At 39.6% G+C, this 17,933-nt stretch overlaps 3 protein-coding genes across 4 annotated transcripts; 1 reads left to right on the top strand and 2 right to left on the bottom strand.

Moving 5' to 3' along the window:
- Nucleotides 1-377: 377 nt before the first annotated feature.
- LOC113062502 (vacuolar protein sorting-associated protein 72 homolog) lies at nucleotides 378-6,254 on the bottom strand. Its single transcript, XM_026232403.1, has 6 exons — nucleotides 5,860-6,254; nucleotides 5,139-5,291; nucleotides 4,937-5,048; nucleotides 4,141-4,320; nucleotides 1,697-1,841; nucleotides 378-1,246 (listed from the first exon to the last, which is right to left on the bottom strand). Exons 1-6 carry the CDS (start codon nucleotides 5,974-5,976, stop codon nucleotides 844-846), a joined length of 1,110 nt encoding a protein of 369 aa, XP_026088188.1. The 5' UTR covers nucleotides 5,977-6,254; the 3' UTR covers nucleotides 378-843.
- A 2,848-nt stretch (nucleotides 6,255-9,102) lies between these two features.
- On the bottom strand, nucleotides 9,103-12,407 carry LOC113062520 (uncharacterized). The gene is made up of 6 exons (XM_026232429.1): nucleotides 12,275-12,407; nucleotides 10,860-10,909; nucleotides 10,411-10,683; nucleotides 10,023-10,271; nucleotides 9,887-9,931; nucleotides 9,103-9,792 (listed from the first exon to the last, which is right to left on the bottom strand). Coding segments are annotated over exons 1-6 (765 nt in total). The 5' UTR covers nucleotides 12,277-12,407; the 3' UTR covers nucleotides 9,103-9,646.
- A 707-nt stretch (nucleotides 12,408-13,114) lies between these two features.
- On the top strand, nucleotides 13,115-17,069 carry LOC113062518 (uncharacterized). 2 transcript variants are annotated; one of them, XM_026232427.1, is made up of 6 exons: nucleotides 13,115-13,386; nucleotides 15,593-15,642; nucleotides 15,823-16,095; nucleotides 16,235-16,498; nucleotides 16,619-16,684; nucleotides 16,795-17,069. In XM_026232427.1, coding segments are annotated over exons 1-6 (771 nt in total). In that variant the 5' UTR covers nucleotides 13,115-13,384; the 3' UTR covers nucleotides 16,911-17,069. The 2 variants fall into 2 exon arrangements, with proteins under 2 accessions (XP_026088212.1, XP_026088213.1); XM_026232428.1 differs by having other exon boundaries at nucleotides 13,119-13,386; nucleotides 16,235-16,483.
- Nucleotides 17,070-17,933: the final 864 nt, after the last annotated feature.

The raw sequence follows: 17,933 nt of genomic DNA, 5'->3' as shown, positions 1-17,933 counted from the left end.
AATGAGAGTCTGATAAAAACATCACAATAATCCACAGCACTCCAGTCCATCAGTGAACATCTGGAGAAGACACATATTTGTTTAGAGCTGTTTAAACGCTGCTTGATATGTGCAGATTTCTCTCCTGATTCAGACCAGAACACTTTTTCACTGGAGGAAGTGTTATTATGGATTATTTGAGTTAAAATCATCTTAATGCTGGATTTGTTTCAGTTTTTGTCTTCTCCAGATGTTAACTGATGGACTGGAGTGCTGTGGATTATTGTGATGTTTTTATCAGCTGTTTTATCTCATTCTGACGGCACCCATTCACTGCAAAGCATCCATTAGAGGATCCAGAGGATCAAAATAGAAAAAAAAATGTTATCACTCTTGAGTTCTTTATTGCATTTTTATTGTAATTTTATACAAAAGGAGAGCTCAGAAAATGAACAGTTGAGAGCCAGTGCTGGTGATGTGATCCTAAATCAACGGATCTGAGTCGTTCAGAGTGACTCAGAGTCACAAAGCTTTGAATCACTGAATCTGATTCAGTTGACACCTGTATGGTAACACTTTACAAAACAGTCTGTAATTGTCGACATTACTTGACCTAAACCAAGAATGAGACATTTTCAGCATTTATTAATCTATGTATTATTTAACGTAACTAAATATTGAAATTAACATTAAGATACAGAAATCCAAAAGCAGTATTGTTTATCGCTACGTCACATTGACAAATTAAATCTTACAAGTGTTCATTCTGACAGTTTTGACTGAATTTATCAAAAAATATCCACAAACACAGTCACTCCCGAGTCGTGTGGAGTTAAACACAGTAAAGCAGTCGTTAAGATGCATCTAGGTGGCGACTACGGTCTGTTTGACGACGGCTTTGGGTCGCGTGCTCTTGGCGGTCGCTGCCGGTGAATCGCTGACGTCAGTGTTTCCGGTGAAGCTTCCAGAAGCGTTGGGGAAACCGTGCGCCGCGATGTATTTCTGGTAAGCCTCGCGGATGATGCGGAAGGCTCGAGCGTTAGCGTAGGGGATGTCCGTCACAGGGTCACGATACAGAGCGGGTTTATGGGTAACAGGACACACCTCCTGAACAGGCTGGGCGGGGCTAGAGCGAGCCGACGGTGGGAAGGCGGAGCTAAACGCCTCATCGTCGCTGAAGGTGATGTATGTGCGGGAGCAAAGAGACCCCGCCCCCTGAGAGGAGGATGAAGAAGTGGGTGTGGCTTGGGGCGTGTCTTGATCCAGCCTTTAACAGAAGAAATGAGAAAGTCCATCATGCATCTTGCTCATATGAAGCAGTGTCTGTCATTAACGATTACTCTGGTCACCAAGAAATTGGTCAATTATTTTGACAATTAATTGAGTAATTGGTCATTTTTGGGTTATAAAAACAGACCTAAGCTAATTTAAAATAACAAATATATAATAGCAATGAAGCAATTAAAAATGTAAGTTTTTGTAAGTTAAAATTAAATACTATTAAAAGATTAAATATTTTGTCTGTTTAGCTGCATGTCATTAACTGACATCAGAGAACTGTGAATGTGATAATATACCAAACTATATCTAGGAGCACATTTGCATCTTTCAGTGACACAACAGCATGATGATAATAATGGACCGTAACTATTCTCCTATCAGCAGAACAAGCTCCTGTTTTACAGTAATTCAGGATAATAATAATAATTCTGTGTACCCCTCCACATCCACGTTCTCCTCCTTCATGTGAGCGTCTGGGATGAGCGGCATCAGCACTGAGTGATAGCGGATGCTCGGCCCTTCAAACCGTCTCTTCTTATGAACATGCTTCTTCTTATCAGCCTCTAAACGCTCATAGTTTTCTGAAACACACACACACACAGTGTCATCGGAGCACACACTCGTCGCAGTGTGAGAGTCTGTGTGTGAGTGTGTGTGTGTGTGTGTGTGTGTGTGTGTGTGTGTGTGTGAGTGATGGATAGAGAGATTGAGTGAGTGTGTGAGAGAGATTGAGTGAGTGAGTGTGCGAGAGAGAGAGAGTGAGTGAGTGTGCGAGAGAGAGAGAGTGAGTGAGTGTGCGAGAGAGAGAGAGAGTGCGAGAGAGAGAGAGAGTGCGAGAGAGAGAGAGAGAGTGCGAGAGAGTGAGTCAGTGTACGAGAGAGATTGAGTGAGTGTGCGAGAGAGATTGAGTGAGTGTGCGAGAGAGATTGAGTGAGTGTGCGAGAGAGATTGAGTGAGAGTGCGAGAGAGATTGAGTGAGTGTGCGAGAGAGATTGAGTGAGAGTGCGAGAGAGATTGAGTGAGAGTGCGAGAGAGATTGAGTGAGTGTGCGAGAGAGATTGAGTGAGTGTGCGAGAGAGATTGAGTGAGTGTGCGAGAGAGATTGAGTGAGTGTGCGAGAGAGATTGAGTGAGAGTGCGAGAGAGATTGAGTGAGAGTGCGAGAGAGATTGAGTGTGTGCGCGAGAGAGATTGAGTGAGAGTGCGATTGAGTGAGATTGCAAGAGAGACTGAGTGAGTGTGCGAGAGAGATTGAGTGAGAGTGCGATTGAGTGAGATTGCAAGAGAGATTGAGTGAGTGTGCGAGAGAGATTGAGTGAGAGTGCGACAGAGTGAGATTGCAAGAGAGATTGAGTGAGTGTGCGAGAGAGATTGAGTGAGAGTGTGATTGAGTGAGATTGCAAGAGAGATTGAGTGAGTGTGCGAGAGAGATTGAGTGAGAGTGCGACAGAGTGAAAGTTAGAGAGTGAGTGCGAAAGAGAGTGAGTGTGCGAGAGAGTGAGAGTTAGAGTGCCAGTGTGAGTGCGAAAGAGATAGTAAGGGAGAGTGCGAGAGAGTCTGAGTGTGTGCTAGAGAGTGCGAGAGAGTGCCAGTGCGAGAGAGAGAGATTGGGTCTCTTAATTTTTGCGTACAATTTTCTTATTTATACGCACATTTGAACTTCTCACGATAACTTTCCGCCTAATTCACAACACGTGCGTACGCACATGAGCTTGTTCTTAAACTCGTTCTTCTGTTAGCGAATTTGGAGTCTTCTAAATGAGCGCCCGCGTGCACGAGGTCAGTAATTAGCATAATTCACGCCCAAACCAGCTCCATATAAGGGCTTTCCACAACGAGGCACTTGTACAGAGAAAGACAATTATGGCACCGAAACAAAAGACAAAGAAAAATAACTTTAACGATAATGAACGTGAGGTTTTGCTGTCGGAGGTGGAAGCCAGGAAAAAATTGTTATTTATAAGTGTATCCACTGGAATAACGTGGCTTAGGTGTGGTTCCAGTGAGTTGAATAAATCAATGAGGACTTCTCTGGGCAACCTAAAGCGACTGAACAGCCATTCGTCACTCTCCGCGAACATATCTGTGCGCTCTCTAAAGACGCGCTCTCTCCTTAGAGCACGCGCCGCGATGTCTTCAAGCAGTACCAAGTGTGCCATGCCTTTAAACACAAGATGAGACACATTAATCACCGTTTATAAGGATAGATCAGGTGATTATTGTTTGGACCTCTAATATATATATATATATATATATATATATATATATATATATAAAAATTGGAACTGTAATTATAATTTATCAATAAAATCTAATTATATAGGGTTCTTAACACATGCTTATAAGGCCCCGGTTGTACATGATTATTGCGTACGTGTGGCATAAGTTGTTCTTGAATCTTTTCGTATATTTAGGATAAATTTTAGTACGAAAGTTTTTGATGAATCATGATTTATTCGTGAAAACGTCCGTACGCACATTTCACGCAAAAATCTGTGCCTACGCATATTTAGTGAATGAGACCCATTGTGAGTGTGCGAGAGAGTGTGAGTGAGTGTGCGAGAGATTAAGTGAGTGTGTGTGCAAGAGAGTGAGTGAGTGAGTGTGCGAGAGATTGAGTGAGTGTGTGTGCAAAAGTGAGTGAGTGTGCGTGAGATTGAGTGAGTGTGGTTGCAAGAGTGAGTGAGTGTGTGCGCAAGAGTGTGTGTGCGAGAGATTGAGTGTACGAAAGAGCGTGAGTGCGAGAGAGAGCGTGACTGCTAGAGAGTGTGAGCGTGAGATAGCGAGTGTGAGTGCGCGAGAGAGAAAGTGTGAAAGAGAGTGAGCGAGAGAGTGAGTGAGAGAGAGAGAGAGAGAGAGAGAGAGAGTGTGATTGTGTTACCCAGTGATCTCAGGTTGCTCTCTGCGGTGAGTTTGGCCTCTGCGAGCAGCTCTTCTTGTGTCAGCACTCGTTCGCTCAGAGCTCCTCTCCTCTTGCGAGGTGCCTCCAGCTGACGCTCCTGCAGACGCTCGTTCGTCTGTCGTGTGTGTTCACTCGTGGACTTACGCACAGACTTACGCACTGAAACACAACCAGAACCTTATACAGCTACTTCAACACACAAAACACATTTCTGTATCTGCACATTACTGGAGATACAGATATTTAGATCAGTTTATGTCAGTGTCTGTCAGGAAGATCTACTGATTTACAGCACAAGCAGCAGAATATCATCACAGAAATATCAGCATCTGATGCAAATTATAATTTTTTGCTTTAGTATTAAACTATAAAACCATCTATATATTTTTTTTTCTGGTTTTAGCTATTTTAGCAGATCAAGTTGAACTTCATGAAAAAGAGAATACAATAATTTTAACTTGATCCAAAAAATAGATCATTTAAAAAATATAAATAAACAATAAAAAAGCTGAAAAGAAAAAAACAAATAATTTCTGTTACCTGTCCTGAACTAAAATAATAAAGTTTTATTGCAGCTAGTTCCCAAGCCAACATTTCTCATTTTCATTTAATTAAACTTGATGTAATAAAATAACTGAAATTAAAATAAATACAATTTTTATTGGACAAAACACACAAGTTATAAAAACTTTAACTCAAATTAATATGAAAACAGAAAGTATAAAAATAAAAACTAATTCAAAATATGGATAAAGTGTGTGTGAGTGTGTCTCACTTTCTCCAAACTCCTGCAGCTCTAGAAAGGTGCGTCTGTCCACTTTGGGCCGTTCAGTCTTTAATTCTTCAGGAACTCGCTTGACTTTGGGCTTGGAGACCTTCAGCGGCTCCTGAAACACACACACACACACACACACACAGAGTCACGCAGGAACAGATGTGTTGAGTGTGTGTGTGTGTGTGTGTGTGAGATGCCTGACCTTGTATGCTTTAGTGACCACTCGGCTCTTTCTGCGCGGAGCATCGTCCTCCTGATCACTGTCGGGTTCGTCTCCTTCATCGATGTCAAAATCACTGTCCACCTCGTCTTCAGTGTCTGAGTGATCACCTCTGTACTCGTCATCTCCAGACTCCTGCTCAACACACACACAAACAGAGAGACACACACACACACACACACACACACACACACACACAGAGAGAGAGAGAGAGAGAGAGACACATACATGTGAACACAGAGACAGGTGTAGATGGACAGAGATTACAAATATACTACACGTTTCATGTAAGTAATGTATATATATGATAATCCTGCATGTTTACATACTTTAAATATTTAAATTAAATGTTTAATTTAAATTAAATTAATTTAAATATATACATTTAAATTAAATGTATATATTTGAATATATATATATATATATATATATATATATATATATATATATATATATGAATATTTAAATGAAATGTATTTCTAAAATGTATATTTAAAAAAATACTTAAATATGAAGACTAACATTCATTTTAAATAAATATTAATTCTAGATAGATAGATAGATAGATAGATAGACAGATAGATAGATAGATAGATAGATAGATAGATAGATAGATAGATAGATAGATAGATAGATAGATAGATAGATAGACAGATAGATAGATAGATAGATAGATAGATAGATAGATAGATAGAATCCTCACGTCGTTGAATCCTCCGTAAGTGGTCTTGTAAAACTCGTCTTCTTCTTCTGCGTCCAGTAGTTTGGACATGCGGTTTCCCGCGGTGCTGCGCTGCTCTCTGCTGTTGGCTAAACTCATTTCGACAATAATTAGTCCGTTAATTCGATAATATAACTCTATTTGTCTCCTGTGTTGGTCTCGCGCCGCGGCTGAGGGGAGACACGTGATTATGTTTCTCCTCCGCGGGAATAAAAGTGCGAGCTAAACACCTGCGCTCTTAGATTCGGAGAAATAACATCGAATTATCAACGAAATCGAGTTTATAAACGAAAACACTGAATACCACAACACAATGAACGCGGAGGAACCTCACTTCCGGTGTCAGCGAGCACGAGCGCGAGCGGCTCGACAGTGACGCGCACCGGACTGGAGGACGCGCAAACTCTGATCTCAATGAACTCTGATGTGGACTCAAGCTTTCTTAAAATGAGTTAAACACTTAAATGTGAGGTTTATCATTTCATACATGATAGTAGATGTTGTAAGTTAATATTCTGTAATGTTTATGCAAACAAAAAGTGCATAGTGCTATTAATTCTGTTTGTCGTCTGTTGGTTTTCGACACAGAACTCATGATGTCATTATTATTGTGTGTGGATGACTACTTTTTAAACATTTCCAACACAAATTTTGCCCAACACAAAAAAGTGCGAAATTTGACTCGATTTGATTTGATGAAGGTTTGATGTATTCCTTAATTATGAACTAAATCTGAAAGAGTGCTTCATCTTCGAGCTCCAGAAGGAGGCAGCAAACTCCGCTCAGCTTCATCAGTCTCATGTTTATTAACAAAACAAGCAGGCTATAATTAAAAAAACTAGATATTCATTTAATAATTAGTACATTTAATGTTTGTTTTTTTTTCAGCCAGGATTTTTAAATATCCTGAAATGTGCGGGTTTTGTGTTGTTTACCTGTTGTTTTCATAATGATTGAAAACTTGTTTGACCAATAGCATGCAAATATTTTTTTTAAAGATTCATGGGAAATACCCAAAGATATTAATATTATCCATATCTTCTCTAAAGCTTCAGGCCTTCATTTGAATATGAAGAATTAATGTCTCAAGCTGTGTGATTTACCATCTATTTGTGGCATCCCTATAAAAAAACGAAGTAATGTATTTACGTATAAGGATTGTAAAGAATGAAGAGAGAAGATGTGAGCTTAATTTCAAACACACAAGATTTATATGCAAAAGGATAAAAACTTACATTGTAAAAGTTCTGCATGAGTTTTATATTCTATATTATATTTATATTCTAGTCTTTCAGAGAGAAAATGGTTGAGTCTCGAGGTGTTTATTGTCCTCTGCTGGTTATTCTGTCAAAGCAGATTGAGCTGAAGATGTGTGCTCTATCAGCTTTGATTAGTATTTATTTTATCAGGAATTATCCCAATGATATATAAATCTTTTCTATCAAGGAGTCCTGGCCAAAATTCATACAAAAATACATACCAATAAAACAACAACACAAATGTTTTTGTTCATTTGTTTCATGTTTGTTCATGAAGCGCGTTTCGCGAATCATTTGGTTCAGATCGGGACTCCGAATCGCGTTTCGAGAATCATTTGGTTCAGATCGGGACTCCGAATCGCGTTTCGCGAATCATTTGGTTCAGATCGGGACTCCGAAGCGCGTTTCGCGAATCATTTGGTTCAGATCGGGACTCCGAAGCGCGTTTCGCGAATCATTTGGTTCAGATCGGGACTCCGAAGCGCGTTTCGAGAATCATTTGGTTCAGATCGGGACTCCGAATCGCGTTTCGCGAATCATTTGGTTCAGATCGGGACTCCGAAGCGCGTTTCGCGAATCATTTGGTTCAGATCGGGACTCCGAAGCGCGTTTCGCGAATCATTTGGTTCAGATCGGGACTCCGAATCGCGTTTCGCGAATCATTTGGTTCAGATCGGGACTCCGAATCGCGTTTCGCGAATCATTTGGTTCAGATCGGGACTCCGAAGCGCGTTTCGCGAATCATTTGGTTCAGATCGGGACTCCGAATCGCGTTTCGAGAATCATTTGGTTCAGATCGAGACTCCGAATCGCGTTTCGCGAATCATTTGATCGGGGCTTCGGAGCGGATTTGCAAAACATTTGATTCTATCATGTACTTTTCTAGATTAACTTTTAATAAAGAGAAAAGAGGTTTAGAGACAGATTTTTGTTAATAGTCAGTTAGTAATCCCACAGTCCATAGCATCAGTAACTGTATAATTAAGTAAGGGAAAATTAAAACAAAATAGGATGAGTTTCAATTTTTATTTTATTTTTGTAGCAATGGTCATCTTAACCTCTGTGCAGTGTTCAGGGTATTTCAGGACCCCAATTTAAATTATAATTCTGCATCATACAAGTGTTTATTTGAGTTGAATATTTCTATATTCATGTAAGGAAACGAAGCCATAATTTGATAAGTTTACATTTACATGTATTCATTTAGCAGATGCTTTTATCCAAAGCGACTTACAGATGAGGATAAAAAACAACACAACAAAAAGAGCAACAGATATTGTCTGATATGTTAAGAAATAATATAAAATAAAAATGCTAAAAAATGTTGCCAAAAATAACTTTTTACGTATTTAAAAAAAAATTCTAATGTTATTTGCTTGAACAGCTGGTTAATGAATTCCAGCCTTGTGGGTTTTTGAATGTGTGTACTTTTACATGTCTACATATGTCACAAATTGGAGTGCTTTGTTTTCATACTAAAAGGAAGAGTTCTACAAAATGTACAGACTGGAAACTTATGTGCAGTGTGGAGACATATTAAAAAACTGTATTCCAGGTATGCAGTGGTAGTTGTTGCCATGTGGTGTTTTCCTTTCAATGATGAATTAAAAGATTACAAAAATAATGAACATTGGAATATAATTTTTTTCTTTCTTTGCTAAATCTGTAGGATATGTAGGTCGATGAAGAAGAGGGGGACTCGACACCCACCCAGGCTTCTGCAGCGAGTTCTGCCAAATCTGTGCTGACCTTCTTTGAGTGTTGTGTGCATGTAGTGCAATAGATGCAAACTCCTCACCTTTCAGTGACAACTCACTTTTTTGAGGTTGAAATGCGTCACCTATGAGATTTGCATGGATCCAATGAGAGTGGATCTTACAAGGATACTTGTGATCTAACGTGGGTAAATAAAACATGTTCCTAAAAAAGACAAAGTGCCACAAAACACACCGCAGGAGTCTCAATATACATTTTACAATTTATTTAACTTGACATGTCATCTTAATTTCACAATAAATACTGTTTCAAAGCAGATTTACCAAGAACAATGCATAATGCACTATTAAATAAACAAATGCAACATATAAACATTTTTAAAACAACATGTAAATAGAAAACTGTACAAATATACATATTTACACGCACACAGTCTAATGCTGAATGCAGATACAGTTAACAAACAGAGACAGGCTCCAGCTCAAATGTTCATAAACACTGAAAACAGTGTGAGCTGCTAGACTTTGCTCAGATCTGACAGATTCACCAGAAAATCCTGAACTGTGTGATGAACACATGATTTCTTTAGTTTCAGACTTTGATTTCATCCAGTCTGAGAGTTTCACACACGTCTGATATTTGGAGTCAGTTCTTGAACACATATTGTTTCTAACCGTTTCTGCAGATGTGAAGTGTGTGCTGTTTCTGTTGAAGTGTTGGTGAGTTCAGTGTCCAGCAGTGAGGTCACTAATGTCCTGCACACCTCTCCAGTTTAATCAGAGTCTGTGGGGCCCTCAGCAGACATCATTATTGGCCCTCAGTGCTTCTGGAGAGACAGCGCAGGTATAACCTCTGAGCAGACGCTTGTGTAACGTGACAGCAGTCAGAATCAGAGCCAGCAGAAGCACAACCACAGTCAGTGCAATCCAAGAGACGACAGCTGAAGAGAGAAGTAGAGACAGAGCACTTCTTTTAGTTTGACATTCACTCTTTAACAGATTTGTGAAGCTCTCGATGCCTCCTGTTTCACTCACCGTCACATTTAGTGTCATCAGTGTGCTCCAGTGTTTCCTTTGATTCTGTACAGAATATTGAAAGCTTAGTCTCACAGTTTAGTCTGAATTTGCTGTTTAAAGATAATATTTCTACACATCACTGAGCTTCTCTCACCTCTGACTGTGACTGTGATCAAGGTTTCTCCTTCAGTGTCCAGAACTCTGTATGTTCCTGCATCACTGTCCAGAAATGATTTAATGATCAGGTTTCCATCATTATCATCATTCATTCGGTCGCTCTGAACCCCGTGATCTCTCGTCCAAACCTCCTTCCACTCTCCACTAGAGTTTGTCTTCACTTTATCAGCATCAGACACCAGAACAGACATCTTTAGCTCCTCGCCTGTTTTCACAGAAATCTCATCTGAGGAGAAACAGAAAGACATTAATCATTATTATAATGCTGTCAATCAATCAAGACCATAAACACAGATTTATGATTGGTGACCAGATGTAATCATTTAAAGAAGCAGATGCTGATGTTTGATCAGTTTAGTCTTCACCATGAATATGAAGATGGTACTTCAGCTCTGTCTGATCATTATTGTAATAGATTCTCAAAGTGTATTTCCCAGCGTCACTGAAGATCAGATTCTTGATGACGACGTCACAGTTTCCTTCTTTAAACACTGGTCCTCTACATTCTTCAGTCTCACACACAGATATGTATTCTGACCGACTGAATAAATCAATCTGATCAATATTATTGTCCTCATGTTCACATCTGAGTGTGATGTTTCCTCTCTTTTCTCCTGACACAGATATAGAGGAGGTTTCTGTAAATAAAGACAGTAAATATCAGTATGATGAGAACAGTATAAATCTGAAGCAGATATATCATGCAGTTGTAGTGAATTAATGATGAATGAACTGCACAGATACAGCAGTGATGCAGTGTGTGTTATTTCTGTAATATGATTGTAGATGTCCATCATCAGTCACAAATACTCACTAAACTGAGCGCTGTAAGTGATCAAACCCAGCATCAGCAGCAGATTCACCCTGATCAGAAACACAAGAGATGATGGAACGAGACAAACAGACTCTAGAAAGAGTTACAGCAAACTCTAAACATTCACTTTCACTTCATCTTAACAAACATCCAATAAGAAACAGAAAACTATCATCTTTCTATCTTTGTTTCTCCCATCATAGAAACACAATGACACGCTTTTCCTCCAATCAGAGTCAAATACAATGATAAAGAACAAGACAAATATAAAACATATTTGAGTCAAAATATCTGGAAATGAAGAATAAGAACAACAACAAAACTATAAAGTCCACATATTTGAAAAATAAATATAAAATAAAAGCCTAAAGAAAATAAAAAGTGCTAAATAATAATTGGGCAGATACATAAATGTTAATTTATATTTTAGATATTTCTAATGTTTTTAAAAGTGTCTTTTTTGTGTCCTCAAGTGTAAAAGGGTTTTAAAGTACACTGTGTGATCAGTAAATTGTAAATATGTAAATTACATTCATAATAGCATCAAAGAAACCGACAGAGAAACACTATACAGGAGATACATTACAAGAGATTTACAAAAGAAAAGGAGTCAGACTTGATTACTTGTTTATTTCTTACATCTTTTAAAGCCTAATGTAATGTTAGATTTATTATTAGTTCATTTTTGTTCGTCTATATGGTTTCACCTTGATAATTATCACACTGATCACAAAATATTGCTCCAAAAATATATCTTTACCAGGGATTTAAATCAATCTTTAATTTTGTACATTTAAATATTAATATTGATCCAAAACAACTAAGTACACATTCATAAAATAAGTGTTTTTGTGGAAGTGGAAATTAATCAGTCAAGTTAACACTATTTAGTAAAGTGATTTCCACTTTGATTAAAATATATATAACAAACATGATTAATGTAACCATTTTAAAGAAAGAAAGTTGTTTTGTTATAACTTTTGCAGCAAGAGCGCCGCCATCGTGCAGTACCAGAGCCAGTGACGTCACGAAATGGGAGGAGGAATACCATGTCTCAAGTGCAGACAGCTTTACTGATGTTAATGTGCTCTATTCACTGACATATAATGGAGAACGTTTATAGATCAGAGGTGATTCTGTTGTATTCTGTCTCGTCGAGAAGCAAAGGTGTCAACATTCATCTTTATCATTAAAAACATTTTAGATAATGTCTTTATAATACATTTTTATAAAAAGTCCCAATACACGAGCAAGAGCTTTTAGAAGTTATTTTCCTTCATCGTATTTACAGTAATGTTCATACAGCAGAGACAGACAATCCTTCACTAGGTTAAGTTTTACACAAACAAACTATAACACTGTTATAACAACACCAAACACAAAAATTAGCTCTATATTTAAAAAGGAAAACTTACATGATAAATGTTCTGCATGTATCCTAGGTTCAGGCATCAAAAAAATCGAAATCACAAATAAACCACAGATGAGAGTAATAACGCTTACAGCATGTGTGTGTATGGCGAGAGAGAGAGAGAAATCGTCACTGGGGACTGAGAACGCAACTGGGGGGCGGGGCGTGTGAGAAATCGTCACTGGGGACTGAGAACGCAACTGGGGGCGGGGCGTGTGAGAAATCGTCACTGGGGACGGAGAACGCAACTGGGGGCCGGGGCGTGTGAGAAGTCGTCTCTGGGGACGGAGAACGCAACTGGGGGCCGGGGCGTGTGAGAAGTCGTCTCTGGGGACGGAGAACGCAACTGGGGGGCGGGGCGCGTGAGAAATCGTCACTGGGGACGGAGAACGCACACGCCCCTGGGGCCGGGGCGTGTGAGAAGTCGTCTCTGGGGACGGAGAACGCAACTGGGGGGCGGGGCGCGTGAGAAATCGTCACTGGGGACGGAGAACGCACACGCCCCTGGGGCCGGGGCGTGTGAGAAATCGTCACTGGGGACTGAGAACGCAACTGGGGGCGGGGCGTGTGAGAAATCGTCACTGGGGACGGAGAACGCAACTGGGGGCCGGGGCGTGTGAGAAGTCGTCACTGGGGACGGAGAACGCAACTGGGGGGCGGGGCGTGTGAGAAATCGTCACTGGGGACGGAGAACGCACACGCCCCTGGGGCCGGGGCGTGTGAGAAGTCGTCTCTGGGGACGGAGAACGCAACTGGGGGCGGGGCGTGTGAGAAATCGTCACTGGGGACGGAGAACGCAACTGGGGGCCGGGGCGTGTGAGAAGTCGTCTCTGGGGACGGAGAACGCAACTGGGGGCGGGGCGTGTGAGAAATCGTCACTGGGGACGGAGAACGCAACTGGGGCCGGGGCGTGTGAGAAGTCGTCTCTGGGGACGGAGTTGGATCTAACCCTAAAGTTGCAGTGCTTTGGAGTTTTTCCCGCATAACTTATTTAACTACACGATGTACTTTCAAATCATTTGTATTTCTTGGTTTCTACATCAATCTCGTCGGTGGTGTCGTTGTGATTTAGATTTTTGATGTCTGAACCTAAGATACATGCAGAACATTTATCATGTAAGTTTTCATTTTTAAATACAGAGATAACGTTTGTGTGTTGTGTAGTTATACCAATGTTTCTGTTCGTTTGTGTAAAATTAAACCTAGTGAAGGATTGTGTGTCTCTGCTGTATGAACATTACTGTGGATACGATGATGATTATGATTATACAGATTACAGTGGGATTATTAATATAAATGTTAAATTGTTCTACCATGATTACTCGGATCGGTGAAGGAAAAATAACTTCTAAAAGCTCTTGCTTGTGTATTTGACTAAATCTGGACCATCCTCAATCTGAGGAATACACTTTAGTAATGTAGAAAAATCTAATATTTAAAAATTATTTTAAAAGTTTTCATGATAAAGATGAATGTTGACACCGTGTCTTCACTCGACGAGATGAGATACAACAGAATCGCCTCTAAGCTATAAATGTTCTCTATTATATGTCAGAGAATATGTAATATTAACATCAGTAAAACTGCATAGACTGAATGATGAGAGGGACATGAAGAACTCATTCATGCTTGTTCAGTAGGCTAGTAGTTTTCAGTTAGATTTCAGCGGAATGCCCCTTGTGAGAGAAGAGTATAACTGCAGCCTGGAGATCTCCAAACAGGAACAAGTACACACGGCTGCAGTGTGCAGATCGAGGCGGGGCTGCACCTGGTTTTTTGTTGCACATGTAGCCCCGCCCCACACCTACTCTGATTGGTTCAATCGTCTTTCATAGACTTACATGATAGGAAATGTGTGCGTAGTTGAGGTAGGACGGAGAATGCTGTTTAAAAAAGTTAAAAACTCTGTACAGTTTTATAAAGCCTTCATAATTCACAAAAGAAAAAAAAAACATAAGCCTGTAACTCGCCATGTCCCTGAAATGATTGTTTTGTTAATTAAGCTGATCTTTAGGCTAACATACGAATATAGTAAATTAATTGGGTTGATTATCCACAGTAAGACGATCACGTCTTCAGATATAAGAATGAATTAAATAATTTTAGAAAATGTGATTATTTCATATCAGAGAATGAGAAAAGAAAATGAAAGGGGTGTATCATTACTGTTTTAATTTATATAGCATGACAAGACAATTATTGTTACATATAATTATCCGTCATGCAGTTGTTAAATGACTGCAATATTCTAATGTGTCTGCCAATTAAATTTTAATGAAACTTTAAATTTTCTTCACTACATTGCAAAACATAGACTTTTTCTCCCATTTATTTCAGGAAAATATGCTGCTTGTTTACTGAGCTTTTTAAACAGTATTCTGCGTCCTACACCAACTACGCACACATTTCCTATCATGTAAGTCTATGAAAGACGATTGAACCAATCAGAGTAGGTGTGGGGCGGGGCTGCAAGTGCAACCCCGCCCCAGGTGCAGCCCCGCGTCGGATCTGCAGACTGCAGCCGGGTGCTTCTCGTTTGAGCTCTTGATGTATCATGACTACGTTCACAAGCTGTTCAAATTCGGGTTATGGTCGGGTTAAGGTCACTATTCGGGTCTCTGAAACATTCGGGATAACCCGTTTACATGCGTGAGCAGAGAGAGTTACTCCTGTATACATGGAATGTGTAATCAGTCGCCAATATCCCGATGTAAACGGCGACGCACGGTTAGCGTCTGGACGTAAGACGAAATATAATATTATGAATGTAATTATTAATAGTTGAATACACTGTTATCATCTATAAAATAAAAGTAGCACATCTTTACAATTTGTCCTTTTGATTGCACAGTGTACTTAAAAACTATTTTCAACTTGAAAACACAAAACAATAAACTTTAAAAAAACAATAGAAATTCCTAAAATATACATTTATAATGTTATCAATTAATAAATTAACATCTATGTAACTGCCAAATTATTCTTTAGTACTTTTTATTTTCTGTAGTTTTTTTTTATTTGTAATTATTTTTCAAATATGGGCACTTTATAGTTTTGTTGTTGTTCTTATTAGTCATTTCCAGATATTTTGACTCAAATATGTTTTATATTTGTCTTGTTCTTTTTCATTGTATTTGACTGATTGGAGGAAAAGCATGTCATTGTGTTTCTATGATGGGAGAAACCTAGATAAAAAGATGATAGTTTTCTGTTTCTCATTGGATATTTGTTAAGATGAAGTGAAAGTGAATGTTTAGAGTTTGCTGTAACTCTTTCTAGAGTCTGTTTGTCTCGTTCCATCATCTCTTGTGTTTCTGATCAGGGTGAATCTGCTGCTGATGCTGGGTTTGATCACTTACAGCGCTCAGTTTAGTGAGTATTTGTGACTGATGATGGACATCTACAATCATATTACAGAAATAACACGCACTGCATCACTGCTGTATCTGTGCAGTTCATTCATCATTAATTCACTACAACTGCACTGATATATCTGCTTCAGATTTATACTGTTCTCATCATACTATTGATATTTACTGTCTTTATTTGCAGAAACCTCCTCTATATCTGTGTCAGGAGAAAAGAGAGGAAACATCACAGTCAGATGTGAACATGAGGACAATAATATTGATCTGATTGATTTATTCACTCCGTCAAAAGAAATAGAAGTGTGTGAGACTGAAGAATGTAGTGGACGAGTGTTTAAAGAAGGAAACTGTGACGTCGTCATCAAGAATCTGATCTTCAGTGACGCTGGGAAATACACTTTGAGAATCTATTACAATAATGATCAGACAGAGCTGAAGTACCAACTTCATATTCATGGTGAAGACTAAACTGATCAAACATCAGCATCTGCTTCTTTAAATGATTACATCTGGTCACCAATCATAAATCTGTGTTTATGGTCTTGATTGATTGACAGCATTATAATAATGATTAATATCTTTCTGTTTCTCCTCAGATGAGATTTCTGTGAAAGCAGGCGAGGAGCTAAAGATGTCTGTTCTGGTGTCTGATGCTGATAAAGTGAAGACAAACTCTAGTGGAGAGTGGAAGGAGGTTTGGACGAGAGATCACGGGGTTCAGAGCGACCGGATGAATGATGATAATGATGGAAACCTGATCATTAAATCATTTCTGGACAGTGATGCAGGAACATACAGAGTTCTGGACACTGAAGGAGAAATCTTGATCACAGTCACAGTCAGAGGTGAGAGAAACTCAGGTATGAGGAAATATTATTTATAAAGCATTTGGACAGCTGAGGTTTATTCATCATGATCTGAACATCACATTGATGCTGAACTGTGTGAGACCGATCTCTCAATATCTTCTACTGAATCAGGTAGAAAATCAACGGAAAAACTGGATGACACTGATGAAGACAAAACTGAAGACACTGAACATCACAGTAAGTCACACAGACATTAAGAGCTTTACTGCATCTTCAAGCAATGAGTTTAATGAAAAAAATATTTTAAACAACTGTACTTTTACCATCTTCCCCTCTTCCATCTGTAGAGAACTGGATTGTGTCAGTTGTCGTGTGTTTGGTGATTTCGGCTGTGTTTGTGATCGTGATTTCTGTCATCAAATGGAGACGGCAGCACAGAGATCACACACAGGTTCCAGTATGAGAGAATACAGGAGAAATCTAGTATGCAGTTAGTATTTACCGAGCAAACAGGTCTGTGGATGATGCAATCAACATGGGATTGCACTTCATCCTGCAACATCTGGACAAAACAGGGACTTAGGCCGGTGACACACTGGCTGCGTGGCGTGAGCGCCGCGTGTCTGAAGCGTCCCAGAAGCGTGGCGGATTCTGTGTCTTTACACACCAGAAGCGTGTCTGTCGCGGCGCTGGCGCGCTGCTGCTGTAGAGGGAGACCGTTGACAGACCAGGCTCATGTCTTCATTACAACAATATATACTTTTTTCTACACACCTACACCTACTGATAAAGGACACCGTCAAAAGTATTGACGGCGAAATAGATTATGTTTGACAGGTGCAATATTTGAAAATCAATAATTATTAATATTATTTTTTTTTATTACATTTATATCTGAATTTATGTCAACCTATAGACTTTCAAATATCAAAATATCAGGAATGCATATGTATTTGTGTACAAAATGACATTTCAACACATTTTCCTATTATATTTAGCCTGGAAAAGCTAGGCAACAATTAGTGAGACTGGGGAAATTCACATCAAACAGCTGCTCCACCAACACTGGTGCCCCTCAGGGCTCTGTTCTCTCCCCTCTGCTCTTCTCCCTGTACACCAACAACTGCACCTCTAAAGACCCCTCTGTCAAGCTCCTAAAGTTTGCAGACGACACTACAGTCATCGGCCTCATCCAGGACGGTGATGAGTCTGCTTACAGACAAGAGGTTGAGCAGCTGGCTGTCTGGTGCAGTCTTAACAACCTGGAGCTGAACACGCTCAAAACAGTGGAGATGATCGTGGACTTTAGGAGAAACCCCCCTGCACTTTCCCCACTCACCATCATGAACAGCACTGTGACTGCAGTGGAGTCATTCAGGTTCCTGGGAACCACCATCTCTCAGGACCTGAAGTGGGACAATCACATTGACTCCATTGTTAAAAAGGCCCAACAAAGGTTGTATTTCCTTCGCCAGCTGAGGAAGTT

This window comes from Carassius auratus, chromosome 44 (genome assembly GCF_003368295.1).
Source record: "Carassius auratus strain Wakin chromosome 44, ASM336829v1, whole genome shotgun sequence".
NCBI lineage: Eukaryota > Metazoa > Chordata > Actinopteri > Cypriniformes > Cyprinidae > Carassius > Carassius auratus.
This window is presented reverse-complemented; position numbering and strand designations above follow the sequence as displayed.